The sequence below is a fragment of the Myxine glutinosa genome, chromosome 6 (genome assembly GCF_964187855.1).
Source record: "Myxine glutinosa chromosome 6, kmMyxGlut1.1, whole genome shotgun sequence".
In the NCBI taxonomy this organism is placed as follows: domain Eukaryota; kingdom Metazoa; phylum Chordata; class Myxini; order Myxiniformes; family Myxinidae; genus Myxine; species Myxine glutinosa.
This window is the reverse complement of record NC_136266.1, coordinates 140,023,362-140,045,634: the sequence shown is the minus strand read 5'-3', so window position 1 is coordinate 140,045,634 and position 22,273 is coordinate 140,023,362. Positions and strand designations below refer to the sequence as shown.

Here is a 22,273-nt window from a genome sequence, read left to right as displayed (position 1 = left end):
ATTTTTTCACCCCTGTGTGTATCGGCCTGTGAACAAGATATCTCAAGAAGTTGTGGACACACAGATTCGGACGAAATTTGGTGGAGAGGTTGGGTATGTGAGGGTATGTGACATGGACGAATCAATTCGATTTTGGCGAAGGATCCAAACACTGATCCGGACACGAGAACTTTTTAAGTGATTCTTCACTTAAACAAGGTCCAAAGTCCTTTCACTGGAGGGCTAAAACCGACATATACCATGGTATCTCAAAAAGTTATGGACAGATTCAGAGGAAAATTGGTGGACAGATTGGTCGTGTGACAAGGGAGGTTTTTAAAATTTATTTTTAGTGAAGATTCAAATCCGGATCCAGAAACGAGAATTATTAAGTGATTCTTCACCATTGAGAGATAGGGTCAAAAACGATATCCAGCACGATGTCTCAAAACGTTATGGACGAGTTATGGCAAAACTTGGTGGATGAGTTGGTTATGTGACAATAACAAACCGATTCGATTTTGGTTCAGGTCTTAATCCAGATCTGGCCTATCAGTGGGATACAAAATATAAACTGTTCAGCCTGGCAGAGGTATGTGTTCTACCGAGTGTCGTACTAGTTGAGAATGTTATTTTGTATGGGTGTTGTGTGGTTTTGTGGTATCAAAAAGGTAGTTTGGTAAAATTCCAAAACAGGCTGGAAATATAGACATAAATGTAGAGGAGGATGAGGGTCCATGGATTAAAGGTCAAGGGGACAGGGATAAAGAGGGGAAATAGGGAAACAAGAAGTGAAAGAAAGACGATAGATGAGTAAATTGAAAGAGACGGGGGTAAAGGTGATTGAGAAGCATCTGTTAATCGCATGGGGGGCTAACGTGCTGATCCTGAAGCCAAGGCTTTGCCATTTACTCTTTCGACCCAAATGGAGATGGAGAATGTGGAGAAATATATATCCATGGTGCCAAAATGAAGAAAGATCCCGAAGTGATAGAGTGTCATGTGGCCGAACGGATGCCTGGGAAGATTTTAGTGTTGAGCAACTTTGGAAGATCTGTGCTGTTGGTTCATAGAAGGAGGAAGTGTTCATGGAAACCTTCACATCATCTTCATCCATCCCCTCATGCATCCACTGGCAAAAGAAGGTACAACAAGAAACCCTTTTGAAAGCAAGAACCCGTCCGTAGCCCTTTCAAGAGAACGTCAGTGTACAATCAAATAAATGTTTATTCATAATATCAGGAAGTAAACCGAAGCACAGCAGGCAAAGACTTTTTCAGTGAAACGCACCAGTTATAAATGTTAGTCAAAATACACTATTAGCTTGCTTCACAAATAACTTGAAATTAATGTGGTGTTCCACATGCAGATTGTGGGAATACTGACAAGCTGGGTGCGTATTCATGAGGTCATTGTTAAAAAAAAAACACCCGACAAAAACATGATGGACTTTCCAAAACAAAATGGTGCAGTGATACTCGAACAACAAAATAGAAAAAAACCACCTTGGAATGAAACCAAATTGTCATGATCCTTGAGAGTAAAACCAACAACTGAGAAAGTCAGCAAGGTTCTACAACCACTGCAACAAAGAGGGGCACAGGAAGCTTCGACGTCACAAGAAAGCCTCCTGTTCTACAGCAACTTTGGAATTCAGAGACAGCGTAGAGGGATTTTGAACCTTGAGAGTTTTGGATACAGAAAGCCTGCAACTTCCAGGCTGTGTTCCGGTGTCTGTCACAATTTCATTTCGAACAGAAGATGGCTTGCTGGAGTTTAGTCTCTGGCCTTTGGTCTCTAAGGGTAGTAGAAACGCTGCGATGCTCGCCAAGAGCACCAATGAGCCAAAGATGGCTGCTGCAGTACGAGCCTGGATAACCTGCACACAGCACCGGCATTTTACCACAAGTCGTACGCTTAATCTGAGCACACGTTGCTGCCATAACATTTGCTCATCACTATCATAAAACTTGTACTCTTGGCTTTTGCACGAGTATTTGTTTTTAAAAGTGATGTTGACCAACAACTGCCATTAGATAAGAAGTGGCAGTATCACAAAGCTGTGTAGTGAGGAAGCAGCAGAAAATAAATAGGACGGAGGAATAGGTGACCGGCATAGGTGCAGGACAAGGAGAATGTTGTCCTCTTAAAAGTTTGCATTTCACTCCAGCCAGATAAAACTTTAGCAACAACCAATTTGGAACTCGTTACCTCCACCACCAAAGGTGGATGGAGGTTATGTTTTCACCCCTGTCTGTTTGTCCGTTTGTTTGTGAACAAAATATCTCAAAACGTTGTGGACGCATTCGGCCAAAAATTGGCAGAATTGTAGCGAATGTGACAAGGACGAAATTATTAGATTTTGGTGAAGATCCGGATTCGGCTACTAGAATTTTAAAGTGATTCTTCACCATTGAGAGATTGGGCCAAAAACGATACATAGCAGGATATCTCAAAAAGTTGTGGCCGGATTTGGACGAAACTTGGTGGACCGGTTGGGTGTCTGATGAGGACGAATATATTCGATTTTGATGAAGATCTGAATATGGATTCGGATATGAAAATTATTTAATTTTTTAAGTGCTTCTTCACCATCGAGTGATATGGCCAACCAGGCAGAGGTATGCTGTCTACTGAGTGCCGTTCTAGTGTTTACCCTGCGCTCGCGAAGCTAAAAGCAGGGTTGGGCATTTGGTAGCATGCGTACGTGTAGCGTTTCTGAATTTAAAAAATTCATTTTCTCGGCAATCGTTGGTCCGATTAACACTAAATTTTACCATACGAGCACCTCTGCCTGTATAATTTTATTTATTCATAATTATGACGTCATAGGTCACGTGGTACAGACGCCATCTTGGAAAAACGTTATAGCTCTCCCAAATCGCTCAATGGGAAAAGTTGAAACGAGGCTCATTGTCAAGTACTCCCCATTGGGAATAAGATATGTTAATGATGATGTCATCGGTGCCTTCATTACGACATCATAATTCGACAAGCACAATGCTTGATCTGATCAGTATGATTTTTTTTTTTTTCCTTTGCAACTGTTAGTCTGATGGACACGAAATGTGTTACTCGGAGCGCCTCCCCCTGTATAATTTTTAATGATAATTATGATGTCATAGGTCACGTGGCACAGGTACCATCTTGGAAAAACCGAAAAACGTTGCACCTCTATATCTCCAAAACTGTTCCATGGAAAAAATTTAAACGTGGCTCATTGTAAATAACTCCATATTGGGAACAGGTGTTGTTAACGATGTCATTGGTGCCTTAATTATGACCTCATAATTCCACAGGGACAACGCTTAGTCTGATCAGTTTGAAATTTACTGAGCGTGATCTACGCAACAATTCTATTAGAGAATATAAATTTATGATGTCATCGCTCACGTGGTCTGGCAGCCATATTGGATCAAAGAAAAAATAAATGTTCAAAAACAGAAGAGTTGGCTCGCACCAAGCTGACTGCGCAGGGTAATTATTCTATGAATACCATCTAGTTTTTATTCCGAATCGTGTTTTACAGGATACATTATTTAGTTTATATCTTGTGGTAGTTCTTTCTCATACCTAACCAAAGACTGGTAGCTGCTTCATCCGTTTCAGCAATCTAGAACGGCACTTGGTGGAGTGCATCCCTCCACCAAGCTGAACAGTTTACGTTTTGTATCCCACCAACAAAACGGATCTGGATTCGGACCTGAACCAAAGTTGAATCGATTAGTCCTAGTCACAAACCCAAACGGTCTACCAAGTTCCATCCAAATCCGTCCATAACTTTTTGAGATATCCTGCTATATATCGTTTTTGCCCTATCTCTCTATGGTGAAGATTCACTTTTTTTATATATCCTGTTCACAGACAAACGGCCAGGGTAAAACCATAACTTCCATCCACGTTTGGTGGTGGAGGTAATGACATTTCGGCTTGGTTAAGCTTCATTAGAGGTGGGAAACCCTCTATCAACTGTATTTACCATATAATAGTCTCGTGAGCTCCAACATAGAGCAGCATCAATATGATGCCTCCAGTGAGAAACACTGCTTGAGAATGACTGCCTACAATTGCCTGAAGACTCACCATAGAAAAAAAAATCATGAATTTTACCATGTCCACACCATAAACATTTGGCACCCAAAGCCCTCATTATTTTGTTTGTTTGTTACTCTTCACCCTGTATTGCCATTATGCACCTTGGGATGATTTTACTGGCTGAGGAATAAGTAAAAGTGTCCGAGAAGTTGATTTGATCCAACGCATTATTAGACCGAACCCTGCGCACCACAACTTTTTACCATTTGAGTTTTCTCATCAAATTTTCAAAAAAGCTTTATTATGATAACACAGAGAAGGCAAATTAATAATTTTGTCAAAAGGTCAAAGGTCAGCGCCACCTAAAATCATCAATTTTAATCCAATTGACCTGAAATTTAAATTTACCATTTGAGTTTTGTCATCAAATTTTAAACAAAGCTTTATTATGATTAATATGGGGAAGGCAAATTAATAATTTGGTCAAAAAGTCAAAGGTCAGCATCACAAAAAATGGTCAATTTTCATCCAATTGACCTGATATTTTAAGAATTTGCATATTGGGTCACTGAATTGGCTCACCAATAAAAAGGCTACAAGCCAATTGTTTTTTTTAGATCGAAAGGTCTAAGTTGCGTAAAATCGCCAATTTTCATCCGATTGACCTGATTTTTTTTTTTTTAGCATATTGGGTCACTGAATTGGTTCAATCAAAATCTACAAACAAATTGTTTTTTAAGATCAAAAGGTCAAACGTCAAGGTCAAGGCAAAATCACCAATTTTCACCCCATTGACCTGGAATTTAAAGAATTTGCATATCGGGTCACAGAATTGGTTCACCAATGAAAAACTCGAAGCTGATTATGTTTTTAGATCTAAAGCTCAAAGGTTAAGGCTGCATAAAATCATCAATTTTCATTTTGTCTTTTCTTCAAACCGTTTTCGTCACTTTGAACACATGGAAGAAAAAGATGACATCTGAATACAAACGGACGCGGACGGGCTTTGCATTTCCAGATGCTTTTTAGTTTCAGTTCCAGTTTTACTGCCTGCCACCTTGTGTATTTTTTCTCTGGTAATTTACAATTTTTACCATCTTGCCAATCCTATTCTCCCCATTCCCCTTTTCACTCACAACTGAAAGCTCGTGAGAATTTCACCAATCTGTACCACATTTGCTTGTTCTGTTCTGCAACGTGCTGGTCAGTATGATACCCTCCATTCTCTTGAGTTGTTGTTCCATGAGCCTCAATTCTGATTAATAAAAACGACTTGCAGTATCCCAAGTTCGTTGGTTTGGTTCTTCATAATTTATAGACATTGGTTCTGAAGAAGGCAGGCATTGCTGAATATCAGTCAAATAATCTCCTGGTTCTGATTATGAGCTTAAAAACTCTACAACCAATCATACAAGATTAGGCTTCTGTTGTTGCTATCGATGCACTTTCTGTATTCAGCAGTGGTGGTTCCATTCACTGCAAGCAACCGGAATATACTGTTAATCAGCTGCCTTGAGGTCATAAAGGAATGACCTTCTGAACAGAAATCCCAGAAAGGGTGACACCCCTTAGGCCTCTTTAACTGATATATTTTCAGTTTTAGCCTCACCGATATTAGAGGCAATACAGGTGTGTGCAGGTAAAAACAGTCTTTGGGACATGCCAGAGGGTTCATACATTCTTCAAAAACCCCTCCATATGCGGTACTGGGTTTGGTTGTTGAAAGTAAGAGGCTGTCGGACCATAGTGTTGCGAAGGAAAATAGAGGAAAGCTAGAAGAAAGATGGATGAGGAAAGATAACTGAAAGAGACAAATGAGATTGGATGAGATAACATGTAGACAGGTGAAACAAATTGAAGTCGACAAGGCCAGTTATCAAACCTTGTATCTACCTGTGCAATGAAGGGTGCCAATATGGTGCCTATCCGGGAAAATAATTCACAGGCACCAAGGCCCATAGCACGGATTTCAGTAGGATAAACCTACCCACAGATATGGGAGAGAGGTTCAAGTCAAGACGAGATCAGTGATCAATACAATCAACATTTCCCAATATCAAAACACAAAGTAATTAATATGTGACCTTGATATTTAAATGGTTATTTTAAAATATAATTTTGGACCACACATTGAGGGATGACATTTTCTCAATGGTCACTAACCTGAATCTTTGCCAGAAGGAGCATTTCACATTTCACTTGTGGTCCATGTTGTGGCATGCTCAACAACATGAGAGAATGTTTCAATTTTGCTCTACAGATCAAGCAATGGTTGTTTACAAACATTTAAATCTCTGGGTGGAGATCTGCCATCATTTCATATAGCTGATCTGTTCGACATCAACAACTCCCAACCTCTACAACTATCAGAGATGCCTCTTCACGGTAGTTGAACCCCCCCACCCCCCAATGCAAGTCGGGGGGCAAATCTTCCCCATTCTTCCCTGCTGCCAAGGTTGTCAAGGCAGTCTGTCACGGTCAGTGTGCCGATCGGTCCATCGGCCCTTTCCCTCTTATCTCACGCTCTCTTACTTTCTCTGTAACTCTGTCATAGCCCTGACTTCGTGAAGGCGGGGGTATGCCACCCGAGATGTGGGGGTGGGGATCTTTGGGTCACTCCTGGAGATCAATCAGCTGGCTCCGTGCCACGGGCTTGTTCAAGAGAACTGTCTGGGGCTATACAACAACAACCCCCTACCTCTTTCCATATTTTATCACAGTGTTCACAATTCCTTCCAAACATCTTAATTGGGTGTGAGATTTGCATTTGACAACTTCCAAATATCGGTGTCAAGGAACGAGGTAAAAAGTGATATTGAAGGAGTGTTATCAGGGGCTGAGCATCAGAAATGTGAGAGGAAGTCATTGCCAATCCTACTATAAAATTATGTTTTGTACTTTACAAATATATCTACGATCCACAACTTATTTCCAGCATAATATTGCATCTGAGTACATAAGAGTATGAAATCGTTCATTTGCTTGCGTTTCAGACACTCACCTCAAGTGTGTAAACATAAAGCACCATAAAAGCACCCGAGATTGTTGCTCGTGCCACGAACAGCAGCACAGTAATTATGGCCCTGCAGAATGGAAGAGTACAAGGTAAATACTGCAGCTCAAGACCGCACAGAAAGAACAACCTTTAGAGGCCATTTTTCCCCACAGAGCAGGGGTTGGCCTTTTTTGGGCACCATGGCCCCTTTTTGAAGCAATGTTTTATGGCCCAATGCCCTTCCTGCCACCAACCCTGTTAGTCGCCTCCTGCGACACACAGGGAATTACCAGTGAACTGGTACTCAATTTGCCGACCCCGGAAGGATGACAGGCTGAGTCAACCTCCCCTGGCGTTAATTCAGCGATCGACCGGGATTCGAACCCAGGATCCTAGGATCCCAAGCCGGCACCCTAACCACGAAGCCAACACCAGGCCGAGCTGAAAGACAAAAATAAAATGAGGGCAGTAATACGGTAACCATTGAAAGGTCTAGGTTGATGCATTTGTGTGCATGGGAACACAAGGGTCCCCTGATCGTGTATAAATTTAAGGCAAACTGCTTCTGCTCGCGTTTGTGCTCTCGGCACCTCCTTGGCAGAGTGGGGCTTCAAACACGTGTGTAAGGCAACCTGTTATCCACTAAAAATTCCAGTATCCGGAACTTCCCTAAAATCTAACCAATTTGGCCAACTCATGAAGACGAGTATTGTTCATTAGCTCCATAAATATTGTTGACTTTCCGACATCAAATATCTGTGATGTGCTGTCGTAGCCAGTGAATACATGCAGGAACAGGAGACACTCGCAGGTGTCTTCACTCGGTAGCATTCGGCAAGTAGTGATATCAAAGGTGTGGTTTGTCGATTGTTTTTTTTTTTTTGGATACAAGCTCGAGGCTCGTGTAAGAGCTAACATCAATCACAAAAACAAACAAACGGACACACAAAACATACAATAAAGGGAGCGGGAGACAAGATGGGGAGAGAGGGAAGCACACAAGTACAACAGCAGAGAACAGGGACATCGGGAGATCTGTGGGAGGGAGAGGGCTTGGGGGGGAGGAGGCATGGGAAGGCGGGTGGTTAAAGGTATAAAACACATGGACAATGCCAGAACTTCCAGTCCAGTCAAATGGTGCCTTGACCCAACACTAATTGGAAAAGATCGTTTCTCTGTTGGATTCTCCTCTGATATATCCCAGGAATACCATATCAAAAATAGAGATGAATGGGAGTGGTGGAAGGGGTCCAAATATGTTAATTTATGTTAATTAGGTCAGAACATCAAAGGACCAAGCTAAACAAGAAGAAATCTTGCATTTGTCTCAAGAATAATCAATTTAATGCGACCCAACTTCATCAATAGTGTTGTTAGAAATGATAGAAACTCAAATTAGGTACCTACTTGGATTATTACCTGATGATGTAATCATAATTATGCTAATTAAGTGTCGCCATTAATGAAAAACCTTCTTTTGAAATAGTGAACCAAAAATTATAAGAATGGTGTCAAAACCTGGGTTTTCATGGTCAAGGTGTTCAATGGTACAGGCCAGAACTTCATGAAGTTATTATTATTATGCAAGTTATCCAAATTATGCAAATAAGGCCCTTACCAAGAAACATTTTACAATAAAAAGTAATTGCTCATACCGGGTAAGACAAATAGAGGAGACAAACCTACATGTAAATCTCTAAAACACTTGTTTAGCTGTGGGGTCGTTCAGTCATCAATTTCAGCCTCAATAACTTGTGGGTCCATTGAATTAGTGCAACTTGTACCTTTGCACTCACCACAAGCAAATGTGCATTCAAGACCGTGCCTCCGACAAGTGCATTTCAGTGTTGCAGCCAGTTTTACAGTTACAGTGAATAACTTCAAGTAGGTAGTCAGGAGCCAGAGGCAGGTCTGTTTGTTCTGGAATGAATTTGCCATCCTTCGCCTTCCATCCCCAGTCAGTGGCATTTAGTCTGGAACTTCTCCTTCCCATTCATTGATTTGGTAGAAAACACGTAGGGAGTGGTATTTTTCCTCAGCTGAGGTTGGAGGCAAAACCTGTGCCTGAACCGCCATTGAGCACCTGACAATTTTTCCTTTAAACCGCTGGCATCTAAGTGTGTCCAGGCTGTCAATTTCCCCTCCATTATAGAGGCACACAAGTTAGTAAGGGAAACATATGAAAATCTGTTAACTAAATTGTTACCAAAAAATTTCTTCACCAATATGTTTGTAAAGGTGTGTAATAACATGTGTTAAAATGTTGAAGGTCAACTCCCGTGGGAAACCCAGAAAAAAAGCTGTTGAATTCGGGTACCGAAAAATTATTTTCGAGAATTTTTATTTTTTTTAATCGGCCCTTAAGTAACTTATGAGGGGTCAAATAAGGGTTTTTCATGATTCTGAGTTGATTGTTAACATTTATATTTCATCACAGACACCTTTGTGGAAAAATAATTTGTAAATATATCTCATTTTCTACTTTGCAGGACATGGAGTCTAGCAATATGGATGAAGACGTTACTCCACCTGTGCTCAATTGCTTCATCTGTGCACGATCGGATACACCAGCTGAAAGGCTCATACAGGCAACTCCAAAGGGATACTCAACTTTATTGAAACAAGCAGAAACTGTCGAAAATGTTACTGTTGTGGAACGTATGAAGGAGGCTCAAAAGGAAGGAAAACTGAGGTACCACCAGAAGTGTAAAAATGATCTGCACAACAACTTTGTTGCAACCACCAAGAAGTCAGCTCAAGCATCAAAGGCAGAGAAAGAGTCATCAAAGTTGAAGAGAAGACGCACTACTTGTGAGTTCAGTTCATCAACTGGCTGCAGTTCTAGAAGATCACAGTCAGTTGACCTCCTGTATAAGGATGTATGCATTCTTTGCAACCAACCAGCCCAGCTCTACAAAAATAATCCAGCACAAGCTAGAAAGAAATACAGAGTGCCAGATAATTTGACTGCAGATACACTGAAGGCAAGCTTGCTGAAGACAGCACGGAGTCGCGGGGATGACTGGGGCACTGAAGTCACTGGACGCCTGGAAGGGATCAACGACTTGGTAGCAGAAGAAACACTGTACCATTTGCGATGCAAACTTATGTTTGCGAGAGGTGACAGTTTGTCCAAGACTGATGAGGAAGGAAAAAGGAAGAGAGGACAGAGGAGTATTGATGAGGAGCGAGAGGCAGTTTTTATTGAATTCTGCGAATGGTTAGACTCAGAATTAGAGCATGGGGTAATGAACATGGACCAAGTCCATGAAAAGCTGCAGGAGTTTGATCAGTCACCAGAGAAGAGCCTTTCTTATTCAAAGCATTAGCTAAAGATAAAACTTCTAGAGAAATACGAAGACACCTTGTATTTCACAACACAGGAAAGAAGGGCAGATGTACTCTGTCTCAAAGATGGCACCGACAATATTCTGCGAGCGCATCATGCTAATCTTGACCATGGAGATGAGAAGACTCAGATCATAAAGACGGCACTCAAGTTCATATCCAATGATATTGCCTTGATTGATTTAGGTCCAAAGTCATACCCCACCACACACAGTATGACTGACATCGATAGTCAGCTGACACTTGTTCCTGCAAGCCTTCAGATGTTCTTGAGACTGATTGTCAAGACAGACGAAAGAGTTGCCGTTTGGGGGCAGAATTTTATTAAGGCCTGTCGACCTCAGTCTGGAGTATTGCCACACCAAATGGGGCTTGCCATACAACTTGATCATAGATTTGGGTCCATGGACATTTACCATGGACGAGATACTACATTGGGTGAAATTCGGTACAACATGTTCTCAAGGAAGGCAGTGGCAGGAGTGATCAAACCAGAGACTCTACCTCCAACATAGGGTGCAGCTGCACAACATTCACTCCGTGCCTACCTGCAGACCCGGGACTGGATCCTTCTACAGAGCATGTCTCTGAACCCCAGTGACTATGGATGGACAATAGGTGTGCATGGGTATGAGCCAGTTCCAACACTGGACCCCACGGCTCCTGAGGAGCTATTGCAGTTCACGAGCTGTAATTGTCATGGAGATTGCAGCAACCGGCGATGCAGCTGCAAGAAGAATGGGGTCACGTGCATCTCGGCCTGTGGAGTCTGTAATGGCATTACATGCAGAAACTGCAGTCATGATGTTGTTGAGTCTGAAGAAGACATAGACAATGACTGTTGAAACTTCTGACATTGTGAATGAGAAATAACTCTTGAGTATTATATATGTATGTGAAATAAAAGCTACTTTGTGTGTAAATGTAAAAGTGAAAATATAAATGTTAACAATCAACTCAGAATCATGAAAAACCCTTATTTGACCCCTCATAAGTTACTTAAGGGCCGATTAAAAAAAATAAAAATTCTCGAAAATAATTTTTCGGTACCCGAATTCAACAGCTTTTTTTCTGGGTTTCCCACGGGAGTTGAACTTCAACATTTTAACACATGTTATTACACACCTTTACAAACATATTTTTGAAGAAATTTTTTGGTAACAATTTAGTTAACAGATTTGTGAAATATCTCATAAAATGCCCTTACTAAGTGCATTCTCACCAGCTTCTTTATGCGGGGTATCTGGACCAGCCAAAAAGATTTCTGCATGCTTCCTGAACTTAGAATTGTTAAGCAGCTTTTTGAACGCAAGTGGTTTTCCAACCCCAAACAGTCTAGAAGTTGTGTCGCAACCTGAAATGGCATGTGCAAAAAGAATGTTTTCGCATGCAGTTTCCTTTAGGATATCCCTCGTCTTTTTTATGTCCCATACTCTGCAGCTATTTGAATTTGACTTTGGTTCTGGTCTGAAATAGATTGCGTTTGGAAGATTCTTTGCGTGATAGCAAAGAACCACAAGTAAGTCTGTGTCCTCTCCGACGAGAACAGTGTCGACATACTCTGCAGATTTTACTGCAGTCATAGCAATCAGCGTATCAGCATCTGCCTTTGCCTGTTGGATGACACATCCTGCTCTCTCCAGTTTCTCACTCAAAATGTTTATGAACTTCTGCTTGTTCACTGTGTTTGACAAAAACTCGTTTTTCTTCAAAGAAATAACAGTTTGCCCAGAAAAGTGTACCTGAGGCCCGTAGCAACCCTTTGTCCTGCGCAAGTGAGTGACATCCTTGGTTGATGGTTCTGCCGAATAACCATCAAATACAATGGTTGGTTTAGAGTACCTGCGAGCTACATAGTCCACGTACAACTGACAAATGTGATCTATTGACTCCTTTCTCGGCCAAGGAATTATTTGTGTGAGTGATCCCCCATCAAGCACAAAGTGAAGCTCAGTAGACGGCAAGGACTCTGGCTGCGAGTCTTTCACATATTCCCATATTGCATCATAGATTAAGTATGATAAGTAACTAGACGACCCATGACCCGTTGGGTCAATGTTATTATATATAATTAAGGGGTTACCATGGTTACAGTGGGGGTCAAAGGTCAACCTATGGTGAAGATATATAATTTTCTCACACTTTCTAATAGAGAGGCAAAATGCCATATAAAACTAAATTTACTGGTTCTAATTGCTTTTATTTATCAATCCTCACATATAAGTTTTAGTAATGAGCAGTGAGGAGAAGACCCCTCAGCCAATGATCCACCCCGCAGCCAATGATGTGACCCCTCAGCCAATGATGTGACCCCTCAGCCAATGATGATGATGATGATGCTACCCCTAGACGACCCATGACCCGTTGGGTCAATGTCAGTTTGAATAGATATGAGAATAGAACTAAAGCGAACGCTGGACATCATCAGGGAGATTATTTGGGCCAGCAAGCCATAAGGCTCACCTCTCCAGCGTTCTAAATCACTTACCTGTGACACGTGATTTCGGCCCTTATCTCCGATCACGTTGACGGAAATCACCACAGCATATCGCCAAGATCCCTCCAAAAGGCTCGTCTTTGTCACATACATCACGCAACGTGCGATCCACAGCCTCGAAACTCTCTCTCCTGATCATAGGACACTCATCCCACACGATGGGTTTTGTACTTCGAAAGAGGTCTGCGATAGTGGAATTTTTATCGATGTTGCATACGCCATCTTCCCTCGGTGTCAGAGGGATTTGGAACCTTGAGTGCGCTGTTCTTCCACCAGGCATGAGGGTAGCAGCTATGCCAGATGAGGCCACCGCAGGGGGCAACTTCTCCACTCGCTCTCACTTTAGAGAGAATCAGGTTAATAAGAAACGTCTTCCCTGTGCCTCCAGGCGCGTCAATGAAAATCATTGATGACTGATTCGTGCGGATGTTGCTATTCGCGTCCATAGACGTGAGGTGTGATTCGTTGTCCGCGTCCGTAGCGCCGTCGGAGGGTTGATACGACATTCTTCCTGCAAATAGTATTGTGTTTGTGCTATCGTTTTGCCGATTATCAAATGACAAATAAATTACATTGTGAAAATTAAAGATTTCAAATAAACCTATTTAAAGTGTATGCGCATATAAGTAATAAAAAAAATCGAAGAAATATCTCTCGGTAATTTCCTGAAACATATTTTACTTCCGGGTAATAATGTTGAATGAAATAACGAAGATATATACTGTATGCCTGTTATTTTAGGCGGTGTATTTTCGTATATCAACGTGGCGCGATTTTTAAAATATATCTGCAATTTCCCGTGTGTGCGTGAATGTTCTCAATTATTTCTTTTACCGAGTCTAAAACCATCGATAAAAATGAAATCAGATGGCGACTTACATTGAAGATAAAGGCGTGAGACAGACTCAATGGCCTTGAAGATACAAGCCTTTCAGAATTCATTTCGTTCTATAAACGGAAACTTTCATCGGATTTTCTTCCCGTTTTTTTTCAACCGAGTCTAAAACTATGTTAGCGACTGTGAAAAACGAAATGATATATCGAATTTGATTTGAAATAAAACTGAGAGAGAGAGCAAGACACCACGGGCCGACAAAACGCCTCAAAGCTATGTGAGTTAATAAAATGGTGGATATTACTACTCTCTCAAAGGGGTAAGCCACGCCCCCGGACTGATCGAATGTTACATACAAACACGCAAGATTTCAATTTTATAATTATATAGATTCAGTTCTGGTGTCACAATGTGATGTACAATACGGTGTTCCGATTCTAAATCGGGGTACACACCGGGTAACCGGGCAACATAGAGAGTAACCCAGTTTTAGGACCAGCAGAGAACATAACCGAGAAGGAAGTTGAGGAAGCGATAAAAGCAATGAAGAGTGGAAAAGCGGGAGGGCCGTCGGGAGTTGTGGGAGATATGTTGAAGGCAGCGGGAAATTGGGGTGTGAGGAGAATGACAGAGATCTGCAATCTGGTGGTGAAAGGAGGCCGCATTCCAGTGGATTGGGAACCGAGTACCCTCGTCCCTCTATACAAGGGGAAACGTGACCCTCTGGACTGTGGCTCGTACCGAGCGATAAAGTTATTGGAGCATGGAATGAAGGTATTGGAAAGGGTGTTGGAGAGGAGGATAAGGAAGAAGGTGAAGATCGACGAAATGCAGTTTGGATTTATGCCAGGAAGAGGAACGACAGACGCGCTCTTTATTGTGAGGCAGTTGCAGGAGAAGTACATGGAGAAGCGGAAGAAGTTGTTTCTTGGGTTTGTTGATCTGGAGAAAGCATTCGATAGGGTTCCACGCGAAGTAGTGACATGGGCATTGAGGAAGTTAGGAGTGGAGGAATGGTTGATCAGAGTAGTGATGGCAATGTACAAAAGAGCGCGCACAGCTGTAAGGACGAAGGACGGGAACAGTGGTGAGTTTGAGGTGAAGGTGGGAATGCATCAGGGGTCGGTACTAAGTCCACGACTATTTGTAGCTGTGATGGAGGTGCTGGCTCAGAACGTAAAGAAGGGTTTACCGTGGGAGCTGTTGTATGCAGATGATCTGGTGTTGATTGCGGAAAGTATGGATGGACTGAAGGAAAAGATGAACAAGTGGAAGCAATGTATGGAGACAAAAGGTCTGAAGGTGAATATCGGAAAGACGAAGGTGATGGCAAGTGGTAAAGCATGTGGTGAGGTGGAAAGAACTGGGAAGTGGTAGTGTGCTGTGTGCAGGAAGGGTGTCGGAGTGAATTCCATTCAATGCACAATGTGCACTGAGTGGGTTCATCAAAAATGTAGTGGTTTGAGAGGGTCATTAACCAGTGTGGCAGCTACATTCAAGTGTGAGGTGTGCACAGATGGAGCTGCAGATGGAGGAAATGTTTAGTTGGATCTTGGAGACGGCGTGAAGCTGGAAGGTGTGAAAACATTTTGTTACCTAGGAGACACGCTGAATGGAGAAGGTGGATCAGACTCGGCAACGGTTGCTCGAGTGAGATGTGCATGGAAGAAGTTTCGGCAACTGAGTGGCGCGCTGACGAGGAGGGGAGTGTTGTTGAAGCTGAAGGGAAAGGTGTATACTGCATGTGTGAGAAGTGTTATGATTTATGGGAGCGAGACATGGGTAATGAAGGTACAGCAGCAACGAAGGCTGGAAAGGGTGGAAATGCGAATGGTTTGGTGGATATGCGGAGTATCGTTGAGAGAGAGGAAGACAAATGATGAATTGCGAAAGATGATGGGAATAGAACCTGTGATGGATGCTGTGAAGAGAAACAGTTTGAGATGGTTTGGTCATGTGTTGAGGAAGGATGAAAGTGATTGGTTGAGAAGAGTGATGGAAATGAATGTAGAAGGAAGTAGAGGACGGGGAAGACTGAGAAAGACTTGGCTAAAGGAGGTGGAAGAAGAAATGCGGGCAAGGGGGTTAACAAGGGGAGATGCAGAAAATAGGGCAAAATGGAGAAGATTGTCATGGCGACCGCAAGGCTAACCCCCGCTCTTGCAGGGAAAATGGCCTTTAAAATGCATGTTGTTTTTGTTGTTGTTGTTGTCACAATGCAATGAGCTACATCTGCTGAATACATTTCAGACATCCAAATTGATGGCTGAGGGTACACAATACCAGTAATGAAAGTAAAAGATCAGCATACTTGACAGAAACCTCACCAATTATTGCCATAAATGCCCAAATGGCATCACACAGGAAGGAATGTCAGCACATGCAGGCATGCATTAGGCTTTACCAAGGTGACTTTTTTTGAAGTTCCTAAAAACTCACCTGTACATGCCACAAAGAACCAACATTCATTTTTACTAACTAGTAATTTCTTCATCAAATCAGAATGACAAGGAAGAAATAATCAAGAATCATGATTCCAATCAAAACAGTATGGAGGATTGGAGGAAGCTCCCTTTGTTTTAATCTTTTAATTACCTGGATTTCAGTATAGATGGCACTGCTGTTTGGAGGAGAAATCAAGGGGATGCCAAACAGGACAAAATAGGCATACCTAAAACATGCACCGACTATCATAGAAAAAGACGGTTTTTCATTAATGGCAACACTTAATTAGCATAATTATGATTACATAATCAGGTAATAATCCAAGTAGGTACCTAATTTGAGTTTCTATCATTTCTAACAATACTATTGATGAAGTTGGGTCGCATTAAAATAATTATTCTTGAGACAAATGCAAGATTTCTTCTTGTTTAGCTTGTTGCTTTGATGTTCAGACCGAATTAACATAAATTAGCATATTTAGACCCCTTCCACCCCTCCCATTCATCTCCATTTTTGATATGGTATTCCTGGGTTATATCAGAGGAGAATCCAACAGAGAAACAATCTTTTCCAATTAGTGGTGGCTTAGGCTTCTAAATTGACTAATTTGACTGGACTATTCCAGGAAAGAAAGAAGTTGGTATTTCAAAAAAGTGGATCTGGGGTGAATTAACAGGGGTAGAAGAGATCAAGGTTTTGGATGGGGAAAGATAAGAGATGGTGGTGAACAGCTGTTTTAAAGACCTGGAGGGAGGAGTGGGATTGAAGAGAGTGAGGGAGTTTGTTCCAGAGGCGGGAGAAAAGAGAAATGAAGGAGTAAAGGTGAGCAGAGTCTTGATTTTGGCAATTTCACCAGAAGAGGTTTGCTGGCAGTTCTTGTGTGTCCTGCAGGAATATTTGGGGGACAGAGCACAGAGAGAGCTGGGGTAGCTAAGCCGGATAGGAGTCGGTAGAAGACAGAAAGACCACCTACCTGCCTGCGGTGAGTGAGTGAAAGGCCCTCGGAGATAGCTTCATCGCGGGAGATTCCAATGATTCTGAACGCTTTGGTTTCAACGGCGTGGAGACGAGCTAGGTGTGAGGCAGGAGCACCGGCCCAGAGGGGAGAACAGTATTCCATTGAGCTGCGGATGAAAGCCTTGTATGTGGTGAGGAGCTCAGGTGTGCCAAGGAAGGACTTCGCACGACGGAGGATGCCCAGTCAGCGACTGGCTTTGGAGGCCAACTGAGAAATGTGATTTTCCCAGGAAAGATCATGGAAGATAGTGAGACCAAAAAGCTCGAGTGACAGAACTTCTTTAAGAGGATTGTTGAGAAATTAGACGGGAGGGTTTTCCAGAGAGTCTTTTCAGAGAGACATAGTGAGAGTGTGAGATTTGTCAGGATTGAAAGACATGGTCCACTTGTTTGACTAGTTTGTGATTTTGTCCAGGTCTGCAGAGAGTGAAGAGGCTGCTGCCTGCCGATCTGAGGGTTGGGATATGGAGCGGCAGAGAGAGGAGTCATCAGCAAAGACATAGAGAGGATTTACCAGAGAGTCGGAAAGATCATCGATGAATACCAAAAAAAGCACAGGGCACAGAACACTGCCTTGAGGAACTCCAGCCTGAACAGGAAGGGGAGATGAGAGAATTCCATTCAGGGCCACACGTTGACTGCGATCGGAAAGGAAGTCTGCAAGCCATGTGTGGAGATTTCCATTGATACCATAGGAAAGTTTGGTGAGCAGAGTGGGGTGCCAGACCATATTGAAGGCACGAGATACGTCAATGGAGACAGCTCTAATTTCCTGTTTGGCGTTGAGGGCCCCCATCCATTGTTGAAACAGCAGCAGCAGCATGTCCAGAGTAGAATGACCTGGTCTGAATCCAAATTGATGATCAGAGATCAAGCCATTGGAGAAGAGGAATGAGGAAAGAGGAAAGAGAAGAACCTCTTGTGGTTAAAATGCCAAAATCAAGACACTCTGCGCACCTTCACTCCTTCATTCCTCTTTTCTCACGCCTCTGGAACAAACTCCCTCACTCTCTTCAATCACACTCCTCCCTCCAGGTCTTTAAAACAGCTGTTCACCACCATCGCTTATATTCCCCCATCCAAAACCTTGATCTTTTCTACCCCCGCTAATTTCACCCCAGATCCACTTTTTTGAAATACCAACTTCTTTCCTGGAAGTCCTTGCAGTGTCCTTGTGTTTTATACTCCCCCCCCCCCCCCCATTCCCATGCCTCCTCCCACCAATCCCTCTCCCTCCCACAGATCTCCTGATGTCCCTGCTCTCAAATGGTGTTTGTATGCTTCCCCTTCTCTCCCCATCTTGTCTACCGCTCCCCCTATTATATGTTTTATGTGTCTTTTTTGATTTTTTTTGTGTGATAAATGTTAGCTCTTTCACGAGCCTCGATCCTGTATACTGTACAACAACAACAACAACAACAACAACAACAACAACAAAAAAAAAACTCTGCCCTGAGGTCCTCATGAATGTCCACCGTGATATTCACCAATGCCTGCCCCAAGGCTTTCAAGAATCTTTGTCCCGAGGACATTCATCAATCCGTCTCCCCACGTGCTGGTGACAGATAGCAGGGGAAGAGCCCATTCCTCACTGGGCACGACAAATTTGTGACATCATTCTGCAGCTGTCATAGGTTCTGCTTGAGTTTTTAGAGGAAAAAGACACAAGACCCCTCAACTTAGCTGTATCTAAAGCAGACAACTCCAACCCCCCTCACCCCCCCCCAGTCAACACTTAATGACTCATTACCCCCAAAACAGACACTTACTACAGGTCAGACATTCTAAAGTTCTATGAACATGTGCCTCTGCCTCACACTTTGCTCAGCTTGCCACCATGGAAATGAAGGCCTTCAAGATTATTGGATTCTGCAGGCCTGCCACTCTCCCATCACAGACAGGTCTCTGTCTTCTACTGCATCCTTTTTGGTCTTTCCCCCTCTGCGCTTTCCGTGCTTCCCTCCACATCTTCCCCCTCCCCTCTCAGGGTTCTGTAATGTGACACTCCCAAAATCCAGAATCACTGCTCACCTCCACTCATTCGTTCCTCTTTTCCCCCACATGTGGAAACAACTTCCACATTCTCTTAAATCTCAATCTTTCCTCAAGGTCTTCAAGACAGCTGTTCGGCACCATTCTATCCCCGTAAAATCTCCCACCATGCCCTAAAATTTCCAGTTTTTCCTTCATGAGAGTTTGCTTCTGTATCCATCTTGTCTAACACCTGCGTCCTCCCCTAATCCCCATTCTTACCCTTGTTTGGCAGTCTCCGTCTATTTAGTCCTGCTTTTGGTGCCCCCCTCTTTCTGTTGTTCCTTTTGATCTGTTGCGTCCTGATCTGTTCTGTGTTCTTGCTCTTCCACAAGCCTTGACTGTATCCCAAAAAATTAAATAGATACACAGTGTCAACCATCTTAATCTAACTACCTTCTTCTCTCTCCCCATAAATGTAGCTATATTGATAGTTTATCATGATAATCAAATTTTAGTGATGTAGTTGATACGAAATAGCAAAACATTTGTAAGATAGTGTATTAAAAAAAAAAAAAAAAAAAAAAAAAAAACCCATACAAATGATGAAATATATAAATGCACATAATATATTTGCACAAAAAACAAATGTAACCATCTGGAATAAGGTGAAAGAAAATTAGGATCCAACGTTGAGCACATCGATTAATTTGAACCTGGGATCACAGGATGATGTTAAATCCATCCTTAACACTGATCTGAACATTATGCCATCTAACCCCACAAACAACTTCAGATGGTATTCATAGAATATTTACCCTGCACAGTCAAATTGGTGCGAGCCAACTCTTGTTTTTGAAGGGTTTTTTTTCTTTGATCCAACATGGCTGCAAGGCCACGTGAGTGATGACATCATATATTTATCTTCTCTAATATAATTGTTGGGTAGATCACGCTCAATAAATTTCAAACTGATCATACCAAGTGTTATCCCTGTCGAATTATGACATCATAATTAAGGCACCAATGATATCATTAACAACACTTATTCCCCATGCGGAGTTATTTACAATGAGCCATCCTTCATTTTTCTTCCATGGAACGGTTTTGGAGAAATAGAGGTGCAACGTTTTTCAGGTTTTTCCAAGATGGCGTCTATACCACGTGACCCATAACGTCATAATTATCATTAAAAGAAATTCTACAGGAGGAGGCACTCTATGGTGAAAATTTCGTGTCCATCAGACCAACAGTTGCAGAGAAAAAAAAATTCATACAGATTGGATGAAGTGTTATATTTGTTGAACTATGTCATAACGAAGGCACCGATGACAACAACATTAACATATCGTAATCCGCACGAGTACTTGACAATGAGTCGTGTTTAAATTTTCATGGACTGGTTTCAGAGATGTAGAGGTGCAAAGTTTTTTCCAAGATGGTGTCCATACCAGGTGAGCTATGATGTCATAATTATGAAGTAACAAAAAATATACAGGCGAATGCACTCCCTATGGTAAAATTGTGACAATCGGACCAATGGTTGATGAGGGAATAAATTTTTAAAATGCAAACACGCACGCACGTACGTACGCCACACACCCGATTGATTAACCCTGCTTTTCGCTTTGTGAGTGCAGGGTAACTACCTTGTAGAGCCACATGCACAATAAAGTTTGATTCAGGGTAGCTGTTTGATTCAATAATGTTTGATCCCAGGATAGCAGGGTAGCTGTTTTTCAGCTACCTCAGGGAGTGACGTGAGTCTATGTGAGTCCCGGGCTCAGCTAGCACCAGCTGATAGTACCTGGTATGGGCCATTCCCAGTGTGTACCCTGGATAAGAATAGGTACACCGTATCCCTGCGTGTCGTAAGAGGCGACTAAAAGGGTTGGCGTCAGGAAGGGCATCCGGCCATAAAAACATTGCCTCAAAAAGAGAACCATGACAATTACAACTACATGTGGGCAGGGTACAGCCCGAAGTGGAGATCGGTTTCTGAGGTTTGGGACATGGAATGTAGGGACAATGACAGGGAGATCAGGAGAAGTGGTGGAAGTATTGGTCAGAAGAAGAGTGGACTTATGTTGTGTGCAAGAGACGAGATGGAAGGGAAGTGGTGTGAGAATGGTGAAGGGTAGGCAGGGACAGAAATACAAGCTTGTGTGGCAAGGGTGCCTGGAGGGCATGAATGGTGTTGGTGTCCTGTTTTCTGAGGAGTTTGTAGACAGTGTGGTGAGTGTGACGAGAGTGAGTGATAGGTTGATGATGGTGAAAATGATGATTGGAAAGCTTTTGGTGAACGTCATCTCGGGATATGCTCCGCAGGTTGGTCGAAGCGATGAAGAGAAGGACAAGTTCTGGTGTGCGATAGAGAAGCTGATGGAAAACGTGAAAGATGAGGAAGTTGTTGTGGTAGGAGGAGACCTAAATGGACATGTGGGAAGGAGGATGGATGGTTTTGACGAGGTTCATGGGGGTTACGGATATGGTGTGAGAAATAGAGAAGGTGAAAGGATTTTGGAGTTTGCTGATTTGTTGATTTGTAATACTCAGTTCCAGAAAGAGGATAAAAAGCTTGTTACATACACGTCAGGTGGGTCGACGACAACCGTTGACTACCTGATGGTGCGTAGGCAAGATAGGGGGCACCTCCGGGACACAAAGGTGATCCCAGGGGAGGAGGCTGTTTCACAGCACCACTTGGTTGTCTGCGACGTAAGGGTGAAAGGTGCGAGGAGAGCTCGGTGGGTGAAGTACCAACCAAGAATGAAGGTGTGGAGGTTGAAAGAGGTGACAGTAAGGGAGGCATTAAAAGAGAGGCTGAATAGGGTCGAGGATGATGTGGTTGAGCTTGAAAGTGGTTGGATGTCAATGAAAGCTAGTCTGTTGGGAGCCGTTGGTGAGGTATGTGGATGGACAAAAGGACCACCGAGGCACTCGGAAACATGGTGGTGGGATGATGAAGTTGGAAAGAGGATTGACGAGAAGAGGAAGAAGTTCAAGGAGTGGCAGAAGGCGAAGGGTACGGGAGCAGAAACAGCAGAGCATGAAAGTTATAAGGCAGCCAGGAAGGCTGCAAAGAAAGAGGTAGCAAAGGCGCAGGAGGCATGTAGGAAAATGTTCGGAGAACGCTTGGATTCGGAAGAGG

General features: G+C 42.7%; 1 protein-coding gene across 6 annotated transcripts in view; it reads right to left on the bottom strand.

Annotated features, from left to right (window-relative positions):
* Positions 1 to 1,188: 1,188 nt before the first annotated feature.
* LOC137430363 (synaptic vesicle 2-related protein-like) overlaps positions 1,189 to 22,273 on the bottom strand; it is a 173,349-nt gene continuing 152,264 nt past the window's right edge. For all 6 annotated transcript variants that reach the window (XR_013623870.1, XM_078780603.1, XM_078780606.1 and 3 more), the window contains 3 exons: positions 7,016 to 7,097; positions 5,908 to 5,997; positions 1,189 to 1,858 (listed from right to left, as the gene is read on the bottom strand). Coding sequence is in view for 5 of the 6 variants with exons in the window: in XM_078780603.1 (XP_078636729.1) it covers positions 1,595 to 1,858; positions 5,908 to 5,997; positions 7,016 to 7,097 (436 nt within the window). In the remaining variant the exon portion in view is untranslated. The remainder of the gene's footprint in view (positions 1,859 to 5,907; positions 5,998 to 7,015; positions 7,098 to 22,273) is intronic.